The sequence below is a fragment of the Piliocolobus tephrosceles genome, chromosome 15 (genome assembly GCF_002776525.5).
Source record: "Piliocolobus tephrosceles isolate RC106 chromosome 15, ASM277652v3, whole genome shotgun sequence".
NCBI classification, from domain to species: Eukaryota; Metazoa; Chordata; class Mammalia; order Primates; family Cercopithecidae; genus Piliocolobus; species Piliocolobus tephrosceles.
Window position 1 is genome coordinate 102,587,595 of NC_045448.1, and position 13,608 is coordinate 102,601,202.

Here is a 13,608-nt window from a genome sequence, read left to right on the forward strand (position 1 = left end):
TTCAGTCCTTAACAGATAGCTCTTTTGCCTCTCCAGGCCAAACTTCCTAAATGGACCTGGCCTCTTAAACAGAGGTGTTGGCAGTGAAATTGTCTTCCAGGGACCTGGAAACTTGTTTTGGCCCTGACATGCAAAACCCATCACTATTCTGGGAGAGAACTGGGCAGCAAAGGCTTGGCTGCCTCTGGTGAGAACCAATACAAGCGTTCCATGTCTCACAGCTTCCAGAGCAAAACTCAGCATCCTGTTGTATCAATCAATGGGCATGTACAAAACAGGCAGGGACAGACAAGGGAGTCAGGTGCAAGTCTCCAATTCCTTCTCACTAAGGAATTTTCTAATGAGGTTTAAGAAGTGTGGATAAGTGACAGCCTGCACTCTCCCCTCTGGAAGTTGTTTCTGATCTTGAACTTGCCTCATATGGTTATGCTTATCTTAATTTATTTTCCAATGTCCTTAATTGTCCTGTTTTTACTAACAATTTCTATGGAACAGTGGTTCTCAAAATGAGATCCCCAAACCAGCAGCCTCAGCACCACACGGAAATTTTCTAGAAATGTAAATTCTCTGGCCCCACATCAGATCTTTAGAACAGAAACTCTGGGGTGAGGTCCAGGCATCTGTTGTAACAAACCCTCTATGGGGTCTGATGCATGCTCAAGGTTTGAAACCACAAATCTAGAAAGCTTAAAGGTTCACTCCTGGAAAGAGTATGCAGCCTTGCAGTTAGTCTTTCTCGCCTGAGTCCTGGGCTGCACTGTTCTCAAGTATTCCTTGGGGTGCTCTGTGCACTATATCTTTCTAATTGCTTATAGCGAACTTCCTTTTGGAATCTGTACTCAAATCAGACCCTCTAACTTTTTACAATAACCTCAGCATGTAACACAGTGGCTTGTACACAGTTTGGTACTTCGTATTTGTTGAATAGGTAAACAAGTTAGTGTATACAATCATAAAACACTTATTTTGATGCAGATCCTTCATGTTCAGTTTTATGTATGTTAAAAAAAACAAGGATTCCGATAGCTAAATTTGATTATCTGAAATTAAGAAGAATGTTGTCTAAGATTCAGGTTCAGTCCTAGGTGATAAATAACTACTTCTGGTGGATTCCAAGATGAGCATCATCCTGTGTTACTCTCAGTTTACAATGATAGCTTCCCCATCAACTTGGCAGAAACACCTGCATCTAGCTCTCTAGACTGGCATCGAAGCATTAAAGGTATAAACTAAGACAATGGGGTTGCACTTCAGTAATAGGGAGCTTCAAGCCTGGACTCTTAGGAGATCTCCTGAGCTTCTCCTGCAGTACAGAGTGATGCAGGAAGAATGGGACACTCAACATCCTCTCAGTCAGTGACTAGGTTACATATGAACATGCCACGAGGACATCAAGAGTTATTGTCACCTTTCTCAGTTTCTACCACGAGTCTGTGTTCCTTTCCTTCTTTTACGTGTTATGCGACAGGCACCAGTAACTATACATAATGGTGGAGTGGGATTTTCCCCCACAACTCTGAGAAGTCTCTGACAACTTCATTTCCAGGCAGGATGGACTCCACCTCGCTCCCATCAGGTGACTCAGAGGTTGCTACCACCTCTTCCCTGCACAGGACACGGCATCCTGTCTACAACACCCACTGCCTGCTGTGGGAAGTGCAACCAATCGGCTGCACGGATCCTACAGCGTGTGGCGTGCAACTTCTCGTGGGGACATGAAACACCTCAGCTGATACCCCTCTTCCTCACAGCATCAAGGAAATGAAGCAAACACTGTACCATGTCTGTCTTCAGAGGGGGAATGAGGTCTTCCTAGGCTCAGGCACTACCACATTCACTCCCTTGAGATTTGCAAACTGTGTCCTCCACCTATTTTTGACTCTTTTGCATTTGTTTTATCACAGGCAGGGAACACAAGCTTTATATATGAGGGCGTATAAAATCTATTTTCTAAAATCCAGGTTTCTTGATGAAAAGTGAATGAATGAAATGAGTCAGTGGATTTATCAGGATCACACCCCAGCCTGCATTCCAGGTAACATTCCAATGGAACCATGTCTGAGTCAGCAAGCCTTTGACTCAAAAAATTAGTGTGTCGAAAACTCCTTGAAAACACTAACCAGACTAATGTGCACTGAAGTACAGAAAAATTAGCCCTTAAAGATTAGCAGACTAGGTTCTAATCCTGGCTCCTCCATTGATAAACTCTAAAACCTCCAGCAGGATATGTAATTTTTAGGAGCTCAGTAAGATGTAGACAACATTTACCTCCAAAGACTCCAGCAGGGAGTAACCATAATAATGTACATAAAGCCTCTGGCAAAATGGTAGCCTTGTGTGGCTACTGAGTGCTCAATGCAGCTAGTGGGACCTGGGAAATGCTGTGTAAGATACATACCAGGTTTCAAAATTTAGTATGAAATGAAAAAAGTCAATTATCCTATTCTTTATAATACTGATTACATGTTGAAGTAATATTTTGGAATATACTGTGAAATATATTACTTTTTAAAAATGTACACAATTATATATTTTATCTTACACCAGAAATCAAGAAAAATGATGTTGACAGGTTGACTTATTTTTGTGCCTGTCTGAAAAGCTTCTGCTACTACTGAAAATCATTAAAAAGTATCCTGAAATCACAGACTTCATATACTTTTTAGGTTCTTATCTTGCAAAGTTAACTGTTTAAAAATTGTGATCATATACCTGTGGGCATCAGAATTTTCTCCATATTAGACAACTAAAAATTAGATACAGACATTGATAAATATTATCTATAAACTCTAACAGCCAGGCAATATCTATTCTCATTGCTTCACCTTTGAATTCAAACTTAAAATCCACACTATTTCTTTAATTGGCCTTATATAATGGCACTCTAAAAATTTCTTCTGATTAAAAAAATATATGGACACTCTATGCTTAACGTTGGAAATCTAACAGATTTGGGTCTGGGTACATGCAGCCATTTCTCTTTTGCCACCTGAAAGGTTGACTACCTGTGGAAAGCTCTCCAGGGCCAGACAGAACTGCCTGATCTCTGATCTAGCAGGATCCACCCATTTCCTGTGGTGGGAAAGCCTGTAGATTTCCTAACCTGGTTGTTGTAGGGTTCCCTGGGGAGCCAGCAATAGTACTGGGAATAAAGAATCAAGTGTAGCCAGCCTTCCACAGAGAGGTCCCAGGGAGTGCGCTAACTGGGCCAATGAGACATCTATGTGTCCTGAAGAAGTCTCCACCTCTAGACAGTCCTCATTTCTGCTGCATCCAGAGTCCATTCACGTTTACAAAGAATACCGAAGCCATTTGATGAGTTCAGAAGTGTTCTTGAGTGGCTCATGAATTGCTCACCACCTGATATGGTTTGGCTGTGTCCTCACCCAAATTTCATCTTGAGTTGTAGCTCTCACAATTCCCACGTGTTGTGGTTGGGACCTGGTGAGAGATAATTGAATCATGGGGGCGGTTCCCCTCATACTGCTCTCATGGTAGTGAGTCTCACGAGCTTCGATAGTTTCATAAGGAGTTTTCCTTTTCACTCAGCTCTCATTGTCTCTTACCTTCCGCCATGATTGTGAGGCCTCCCCAGCCACGTGGAACTGTGAGTCCATTAAATCTTTTCCTTTATAAATTACCCAGTGTTGGGTATGTCTTTATCGGCAGTGTGAAAATGGACTAATACACCACCCTTACACATATCTAGTCCCAACTTACCTCAAGGTAGGTGATGCTAGAGGGGGCTGAAGGGACTTCAGGTCCTCTACATCCCAACAAAGCCTCCCTCAAGGGGCCTGGACCTGGCAAGCCATTGAAGTTGCCTGTTTCATCCCCTTAGGCAGTTCTGATCGTCCCTTTCATAGTAGAGGCTGATTCTGCTCCCGGGGCATTCAACCCACTTTTCCTAGCTCTAGCTTCTGGCTCCTGCATTTGTGTCTCTACAAATAAATTTAAATTAACAAATGGGTAGCCGGAGTCTCCTCTTCTACAGGCTGAGAAGGCAAGTGTAAAAGCCCTTAGAACACAGGGCCTGGTGCATAGCAAGTATACATAAAATCCCATTGCTCTCATTGTTAATTACCCCAAAGCAGGATGGATTGATCAGAGTTGAATGATATTTTGAGTTTTAAAGGAATATATGCTTGCTTCTACCAATTATTTTCTTTTCTTTTGCCCCATCTTCATTGGATCTAATTTGAAGCCTTGTCCTGCTGTGTCCCTCTCCTGCGATGAGGCTACACGTGGTCCCTGTATCTAAGTGTGACCTGACCACCAAAGGGCGTCATCTCTCACTTCAAAATCCACGCAGGTCAAACTCACACCAGCTATTCTGGCAGCTGCATGCTGTTGTAGCTTAAAAGTGTAAGTCTCTTTTACACACACAGTTACTAAAGGCTCTGCTTTAACATCTAGAATATACTAAGCACTGTTCCAAGTAGCCCCTTTAGTTAATTCTGCATTTCCCCAAAGGAGCACCATACCTTAAGACTGTCCTCAGCAGACAGTGGTTGCTCAACTTGCTAGATTGACCAGAAAGCCACCAAGTTCCCAGAAGTTTACTAGTGTCTACACGTACTCAATGAGATATCCTGCAAATGACAGTCTGGGGACAGTTAGGCCTTCCAGGAGGCAGCACTGAGGAAATGTGCTGTATGCCAGTAAGATACATGAGGTGCCGACAGGACAAGGCCCTTGTGAAATGTGACAGCTCCATGTGTTTGCCAAGGATCAGAAAAGGATCCCAGCTCAGCAAAACCAGCTCTTATGTCCCTTCCTAGGGGTGAGCCACGTAAGTTAGAGGGGACAACCTCAGAACCCTGATTTAGGATTTGGACACAAAGAAAGCCCATAGGTCCCAACCTTTCCGGGTTGGAGGTCTGCTCTCCGCAGCAGGCGGGGCCTGTGTTGGCGACTGTGCTTCCAGAACGATCCCTCATTCCAAAACTTGACTTGCTGCATCTGACTTATGAGAAGCCTACATTTGGCATCAAGATCATCTGTGGAAAAGGGATCCCTGGGTTTCTAGGAGCTTCAGCTGAAAACACACCTAGCAGGAACCCATTTCTGCAGCCGCTTCTGGAAGTGCTGACACGTGCTACAACATGGATGAGCTATGTGACAGGAGCCAGTCACAAAAGACCACATGGTGACTGGCTCCATTTCTGCAAATGTCCAGAACAGCCAATCTATAGCGAGAGAGAGTAGAGTAGGGACTACCTAAAGCTTGGGCGGGGTGGGGGGGAAGGGAGGGGGTGGAGGGAGGCAGCGATTGGAGGATAACAGCAAAGGGGTATGGAGCATTATCTTGGGGTAATAAAAACATGTGAAAATTGTCAGTGACGGACTCACAACTCTGAAGAGACTACAGGCCACCCAATTGTCTACTTAAATGGGTGACTTATGCAGTATGTGAATTTTATCTCATGAAGCTGTCAAAGAATCAGGAAGTACTCAATACCATTCATTGTGGAACGGCTGCTTAATACTAGTTTCTAAAAGCTGTAGTTCCATCAGGATAAGAGCAGAACGGCATTGGTCAGCTCTGTCCGCATCCCTCCACAGAACTCTGGTGAGCAACCTACCTGCATTTTACACTTTTGGCCAAAATAGAAATGAGGATTTTTTTTTTTTTGAAACGGAGTCTTGCTCTGTCGCCCAAGCTGGAGTGCAGTGGCCGGATCTCAGCTCACTGCAAGCTCCGCCTCCCAGGTTCACGCCATTCTCCTGCCTCAGCCTCCCGAGTAGCTGGGACTACAGGCGCCCGCCACCTCGCCCGGCTAGTTTTTTGTATTTTTTAGTAGAGACGGGGTTCACCGTGTTAGCCAGGATGGTCTCGATCTCCTGACCTCGTGATCCGCCCGTCTCGGCCTCCCAAAGTGCTGGGATTACAGGCTTGAGAAAATGAGGATTTTTTTAAAGTCATTTTGTGGTGGAGTATCTAATTCAAATTTCTTAGAAACAAGCAAGGATCCTTGCAGTGTTATTCCAGCACTCAAGCTCCAGCTGGAGGGACTGGTGAGTACCAGGAACCTGTTAAGGGACAGGATGGCCCATGCACAGTGCAGTGGAGCTCTGTGGCCCTCCTGGGGCTGCACTTCCCCAGCACTTCCTGGAAGGAAGACCTGGAAGGAAGGAAGACCAGAGCACTTCCTCGCCCATCCCACACTGCACAGGTGGGCTGGTTTTCCCTCGGATTAGCATAGGAGTTATTTCATGCTACTTAAGCAAATAGCCAGGGAATCTGAGTGCCTGCTCTGTGCCAGCCATTATAATGTTTGGTAGTTCAGGAGGAGCAGAGTTTGAATTTAGTAAGTGGTTAAATCTGAGAAACAATCTCGGCTAATGTGCAGGCTATGTATCCTTTAGGAAGCAGTGAACAAGATAACAGCAAAGAAGCTGGGCAGGACAGAGGCAAAGATGAGCCCGTTTCAGGAAGAATGTGACACATGGATACAGTCTGATTCACCTAAGGGAGAGGTAGACCAGGTATGGGAACGTAATATTTGAGTGCCTATCTTCTCCCATAAGAAAATATAGTAACTACTTTCCCCAAGTTTTGATCCCTTAGCCATTTTACTTTACAGAATACATTAGCTACTTCTGCTTAATGAAGCATTTTTTTTTAAGTAGATGCCAGAGAATGCACCATTTTACTGTATTTTTTAATGTGATGCCAAAGACACAGAGCTGGTGTTGGCTGAAGGGTCTTGATTGGATCCCCCGTTGCTTCCTTTAAGTGAAATCTCAACCAATGGAGGAGAAAGTTGGAACAGGAGGAATGCATGATGGTCCCAAGAAAACTCCACCAGATTTTTACTGCTAATCATCCACCAACTGCAACACATCAAGTAGGAAAAGAAAAATCTTACTCACCTGACAGCCTAAGTACTTACAGTTTTATTTTCACATTAGAGAGAGAACATGTTTCTAGGATGAAGCACGACGTGGTTTATTAATATACCTAATTGATGACGATGTAGCACGGGCAGCCGCGGAGACTAAGGCGAGGTGCCCATACTGCGAGCGTGGCCCCAGATCTGCCTAACGGGGATCATGCCTACCAGGCCTATGGGGGGTTGATGGAGAACCCCAGCGCTTAGACACAATGACCTTACATTGAAGGGGCTCCAATTATTAGACCCAAGTTAGTATTTATGCGCCAAACTGAGAAAGAGCTACTTTAATTGTCCTATTACAGACATCATGCTGTTTTACTTTTTGATGCAAATTCAAAACTGCAAAAATGCAACATTCTTTCTTTCCTAAGGATAAGGACCAGCTTTACTCCATATTGGCTTCAGGAACATGGTGATGGAGGTTCATCTCCCACTTCATCTCTGAGATCTTGAGACAAACATTGGCTACTTTCATAATCTGCGCCTGGCCTTGGAAAAGCCCCTGTTGTCTGAGATAGCAGAATACAGGAGCCTGCTCTGGTGCGGGCAGCTCAGGGGAGGCAGGTGTGTGCATAAAATATGGATCCTCACAGGAAGGAAACATTCTGAAGGGTCAGAACATATTTGAAACTCATGTCACATAAAATAGGTGTCATTTTTACTTTATTTAAGGAAAAAAGGTTGGGGGGACAACAGTAATTTTCATAATACACAGTAGACAAGTTAGCACTGCAAAAAAAAGGGCTGTGTACTTGCCACCAGTCTGCTTTGCAGCTTTTATAATTAGTAAATTTAATGCAGTTTGTCATTTGTATTACTATTTAGCAAATTAATAATTGGCAAAATTAGGGTAAGTGTGCTACAACTAAGACGAAAACCTAAATAACCCATAAAAAAAAAATCACTTAAAATAAACCATAAATATGTGGTGCGCATTAGTGTAACAAAATCATTTTTGTAAACATTTTCTCCAACATTAACATGTGCATGAGAAAAAAGTAAGAACACTGCACTCAATACAGAAAGGGTTACTCTGATTTCAATACAGAAAGGTTATTACTTACGAAAGCTTTGAGTAAACCTAGAGACATTTTTGTTTTGTTTGGAAGAGCACTCCTGTAACAGTTCAATGTTCCGTATGTAATGGTATCATTACGATACTGTTTTCTCGTGTAATTTTGCCATATTGGCACTTCTGTGGAGAAGTCACTACCCTGTAAAAGGGGGGAAAATAACTCCTTTCCTAAAAGAATCTAAACATTTCAACGACTCCCAATCTTTTATGGAGAAACTTCACTGGGTACCTGCATCAAGCTATAGCAACTCAATCTGGTTTACAAGGGGGTGAGGCTAAAAAGGGAAGGAAAAAAGGCAAGTAAAGCACAGACCAGGAAGCCCCCACCTAGAGGGACAAAGGGTGGTCCAATTTCAGTAACTTAAGTCCAACAATGGATTCCATTCAGTTCACCACAAACACCAAGACAGTGCCCACGGGGTGCCTGGAGCTACACAAGCAGGGCAAGCACAACTCGGTGTGAGCTCAGACCCCTTCACCACCTATGGGAAAGCGAGTTTTCCTCAAGTTCTAAGCACTTGGTAATTCCAATGAAACACCATTTGCATGTTTTGTGTAACCCTTGACTTACAGATGTGCAGCTTCAAGTCTCTGGATAATGTAAGACCACGATGCCACATTCTTTGTTCTCTGCCTTCTTCCACTTAACATCAAACACTGAGCATTTCTTCAAAGACATCTGCCCACCTTTTATTGTTCTCTAAAGCCAGGAAAGGAGCCACAGTCACCTGTGCCTTTCCTTCTTCTCTTGATATGTACACAAGTGTGTTCACTGTGGCATGTTTCATCTTATGAAAAGCCTAAACATGGATATAAATCACAAGCAGGAATTTAATTCTAACTAAAGTCCTGTGGCGATGGAATCCAGCCTACCTCAAATCCCTTTAAAGGTAGGATTCACTTTTCAACCTTCTCTAGGTTAATTACAAACCAGTGGGCGGCTTTGGCCTTCAGCACTGCTCCAAATTCATACAAATGAAACATCCATTTCCATCTTCTTTTCCCTCCCCAAAAAGTAAGGCTTCTCAGCTTATCTTGCCTTTATGGGTATACACAAAACCACCAGCTGCTGTGTCTGCATTCACGGGGGGATGTACTTGTCTCACCAGATGTTTGTAGCTCAAAGGAGGGCCTTTTTCAAAAATACTGAACCAGGAAGAGGAAACTGACAGGGGCCAGAGTGGGTGCCAAGTGGGATGGGAAGCAAACAGGTACAAATGGCTGCTGTGTTTAGGTGGGTGGGGGCAGAGGGGAAATCCCCCATTTTCACAATATACAGGAAAATTAACCACAAAGGAAGAAGATTAAGCCTAAAAAACAGCAAGTTTCTTTTGATGACTGAGGTTCAAGCAGCCATAATGCAGTATTTCCACTCGGAACTCGACAAGAGGAAAGAAAGATGGCAGGACTGGGACACAGAGCCCTGATCTTTTTCTGAGACGGTAACATCCTTAGGGGAGCTGAGTGATGACCATGAAGCCATGAAACAGATTCTTTCTCAAGACATTTATTACAAATGTCATGAATATATTCATAAAGTAAAATTGGTTTAAAAAACAGAGAACAAGAGAGCAAGTGAGAAAACGAGAAAAGCCAGGACTTCGGTATTACACCTAAAACACAGAAGATGCCGACTTCATGAATAAGCAGAATTAACTACATTCTTAAAATAGTTTTAGTGCATTGCATTTTTAAAAAAGGGAAACTCCCCCGCCCACAAGAAAAGGTTCCTGCAACACTGAACAGTTTGTGTGACTATTCTAATGTGACCACCTGTCTGCTACCACCCACCCCCCACATCGAGAACAATGAGATCTCTTGTGTCATGGGCTGCAGTTGCCCCATCAACCTTTAATGCTGAATCTGGTGAAAACAAAGCATTCTGCTTTCTAAACTTGGAAGTAAATTGCATCAGCCTTAAGGCTATTTCCCATCTTCATGGACAGTTCTTGTGCCTGCTGACTTGTGACAATAAAAGTCAAACTTCAATCTGGTCGTTTTGGTATTAAGATTAAATTAAACATTAATGGTTTCTTCCAAAAACATATAAACTAAATCACCTCTCAATGCATTAAGAACAATGAGGTAGGCAAAAAAAATAAACACGTGGTTTGAACTTTTTTCTTTCTTCTGCAAGTGCAGACTGTGGTAAAACTGTTGTTGCACTTCTAGGTTTAAACAAAAATTAAACCTTTAACTGAGGCAGTGCTAATACTGTCACACAACAAAGTTCTGGCCATTATACAAAATGCACACGTTTTCTTTTTCTTTTTTTTTTTCCTTTTTTTTTTTTTTTTAGAACCATCTGCACATGATTTAGGCAACCTGGTACACAGAAAAATGACTGAGTTCTTGGCCAGGACCCCCCACCCCAAATCCAAAGAAACAAAATGGGACCCCTTAACCCACCCCACCCCATCTCCCAAGCCCCACCCACAAAAAAGTTATCCTAGTAACTGTGTCTTTCACATTTTATAAATATTAACTTCTTAAACCTGCATCTTCTTCTTTGTCCACATATTGTCACATTACAAAAAAGAAATGTCAATTAAATACACTGTTAATGTTACTATATTAAATCTGCTCTCTGCTTCAGCACTCTGCTCCTTTTACCACCACTTCTCACCTCCTTGTGCCCACTGCCAATAAAACCAACAGCATGTTCATCGTCGCCACTGTCAGACACCCACAAGACAGAGTCATTCAGAGACAAGGAATTCTGGAGCTGGAGGAAAGGTGTTTGCTTTCCAGTATGATGCTCAATCCCAAACACTTATAGCACCTGATGGTAGAATCTGAACAGCACCAGCTGCATTGCAGCCTTGATTTATTTTGGAGTAAGAAAAAAAAAAAAAAAAAGAATGGGGATAAACTGGTAAAACAGGAACAGGAAGGAGGGGAGAGAACCCAACACATGAGGTCTGCACACACAGCTGTCCTGGTTGCCCTCGGTGCAGCTCCAAGCTCCAGTTACAAGGAATTCCAAGTTCTCAGGATCTTGAAGACTCTGGAGGCCAGTAATCCCTGGATCGCACTGCTTCTACCAGCTCAGAAGAGAAGTCCTGCCTAAGGTCATGAAATAAACCTGACTGCTGCCACCAGACCGAACAGAGGCAAAGAACACCTGCAAAAGCCAGAAAAGAGAGGGCATGGTTACCACGGTCATGCAGCACTTCCAGCCAGGGAATCTAAGCCACCCTCATCCTCAACACTGTACGAGAAGCTCAGACCCCCAAAGAGCCTTTTCAAAAGAAACTCTGAGGCCAGGCACAGTGACTCACACCTGTAATCCCAGCACTTTGAGAGGCCAGGAGTTCCAGACTGGTCTGGCCAACATGATGAAACCCGTCTCTACTAAAAACACCACGTGGTGGCACACACCTGTAATCCCAGCTACTCAGGAGGCTGAGGCATGAGAATCAATCACTTCAACCGAGGAGATGGAGGCTGCAGTGAGCCAAGATGACACCACTGCACTCCAGCCTGGGCAACAGAGGGAAACTCTATCTCAAAAAAAAAAAAAAAAAAAAAAAAAGACTGGGCGCAGTGGCTCACGTCTGTAATCCCAGCACTTTGGGAGGCCAAGACAGGTGGCTCATCATGCGGTCAGGAGTTCAAGACTAGCCTGGCCAAGATGGTGAAGCCCCGTCTCTACTAAAAATACAAAAAATTAGCTGGGCATGGTGGTGGGCGCCTGTAATCCCAGCTACTCAGGAGGCTGAGGCAGAGAATTGCTTGAACCCAGGAGGCAGAGGCTGCAGTGAGCTGAGATCACACCACTGCACTCCAGCCCGGGCAACAGAGCGAGACTCCATCATCAAAACAAACCACCAACCAACCCACAAAAACCTCTGGGGCAATTATCAATTTATACTTTGTAAGGAGTGACCATCTGCAGCCAATTTTTATTACAACTCAGGCTTGTTACTACTAACAACTTATACATTGGCATATTGTGAGAACACAAAGAAAAAAATGGATGTTTCTGAAGAGTTATTTCTTTCTGCTTCTACTGTTAACATCTTCTAATAAATAAATGTCTTTAAAAAACATAATGAGCAACAGGGAACACTCCTTAACAACGAATTTCTTTTTAAAAATCAACAAAAAATGTATTAATTCTTCATATAATCCATAAAGTAATAGAATTTTTGTGCCTTTTATTAATAAATCTTAAAGGACATGACATGCATGATAAAAATATTTAAGTGCCTGAAATTCAAAGAATGTTATAGTTGCAGCTACGGTAAACATACTTAGGAAAGTATAGGCCAACAAGCTGACAAAATCCTGGATTAGGTCTGAGCTATAGAGATTTTCAAGGTCACAGATTTGGGAGATAATCTGTAGGCAAAACTCCACTTGAAACTGAGTTGTAGGGTTGCAGAAGACAGTGGGTAGGGGTGAAGCGACTTTGTGTTTGGGATGTATTGGGCAAGCAGGACCAGCTGCCAAGGACAGATGTATAGTTTCTTCTTGCTCACATTAAATGATTAAATGTTTAAATCTGAGAACTGGGCTGACTACTAATCTGTCAATGTGAGGCAAAAGGTGGAAACGTTCTTCAGAGTCAAGTTTCAAAGGTCTGACTGGACAGAAGAAAGAAAGGGTAGGCTTAGTACAAATCAGTTCCACCCTTGATGCCTTCTCCCTTGGCAAACAGGGATGGGTCATCGCCCCTGGCCATCTACCTGCTCCACTCCAAAGCCAGTTTGAAAGGGACTTCCTGGGAGGAAGTTGCCACAGGAATCGTCCCTGGAGTGATATGGCCAGTTCCGAAAAGCAAAGGGGGTGTGATGCCATGGGGTCTCAGGCGCAGGAGGTCATGTTATGTCTGCATAAGATGATTTCTACTGTGAAACATTTCTGACATGCAAACCTAGGAAGCAATTTCACTGCTCACAGACTAACAAGGGGCATCTTCTTGACACACATCAGGCGAGAGGAACCTTTCGATGTAGGCAAATCGCACGGTGGTTCCTTCCACTCACAGAAGAATTTCAGTCAACTAAACTGGCAGCTTTTATCTTCCCTATCTCTAAACTAATTGTTATGGCCTAGACAGGTCATCTAATAGAGTTAAAAATATATATACAAAGCAAAACCCAAATATGTTAATTTCTACAGAGGAAAAATATCTGTATCCCCTCATAGCAAAAAGCAAAACATACCCCAATCCTCACAAACATGACTAAAAAGCAAAGTTTAAAAAGTTCCTTGATTATTTTTATCAAAACTCCAAGGAAATAAATAATCAAACTCCATGTAAAACAAGTCATTACTAAGACAGAGTAACTAAAAAGAATCCATAACAAAACCATTACCTTGTCATTGCGTTCACACAAGAATTTTAGTCTTTGAGCCCTTTTGTGCATGAACACACCATCCAAGTGACCAGTTTCCACAGATCGGATCTCTATGGCCTTCTCTCCCCAGCCCATTGTCTGATTGGATCGAATATATGCTTTTGGGGAGGGAAAAATTACAAACCATTAAAGATAAGGAAACAGCCCTGAAAAGATGTTGCTTATGTGATAAACAAATATTTTTATACTTTTAAATCTTTTTAAAATTTTAAATTTAAATGCCTAGCATTTAAATATTTGTTTTCAAGGAACTCTGCCTTTGTAACCA

At 42.9% G+C, this 13,608-nt stretch overlaps 1 protein-coding gene and 1 pseudogene across 27 annotated transcripts in view; both read right to left on the minus strand.

Moving 5' to 3' along the window:
• Positions 1 to 7,545: 7,545 nt before the first annotated feature.
• Positions 7,546 to 9,527, minus strand: LOC111542174 (annotated as a pseudogene). Its single transcript, XR_002731468.1, has one exon. The product of XR_002731468.1 is annotated as an uncharacterized LOC111542174 (transcript).
• MAP4K4 (mitogen-activated protein kinase kinase kinase kinase 4) overlaps positions 7,546 to 13,608 on the minus strand; it is a 192,588-nt gene continuing 186,525 nt past the window's right edge. For all 26 annotated transcript variants that reach the window (XM_023211368.1, XM_023211364.1, XM_026456411.1 and 23 more), the window contains 2 exons: positions 13,299 to 13,438; positions 7,546 to 11,098 (listed from right to left, as the gene is read on the minus strand). In XM_023211368.1, coding sequence (XP_023067136.1) covers positions 11,015 to 11,098; positions 13,299 to 13,438 — 224 coding nt within the window. In that variant the 3' untranslated portion in view covers positions 7,546 to 11,014. The remainder of the gene's footprint in view (positions 11,099 to 13,298; positions 13,439 to 13,608) is intronic.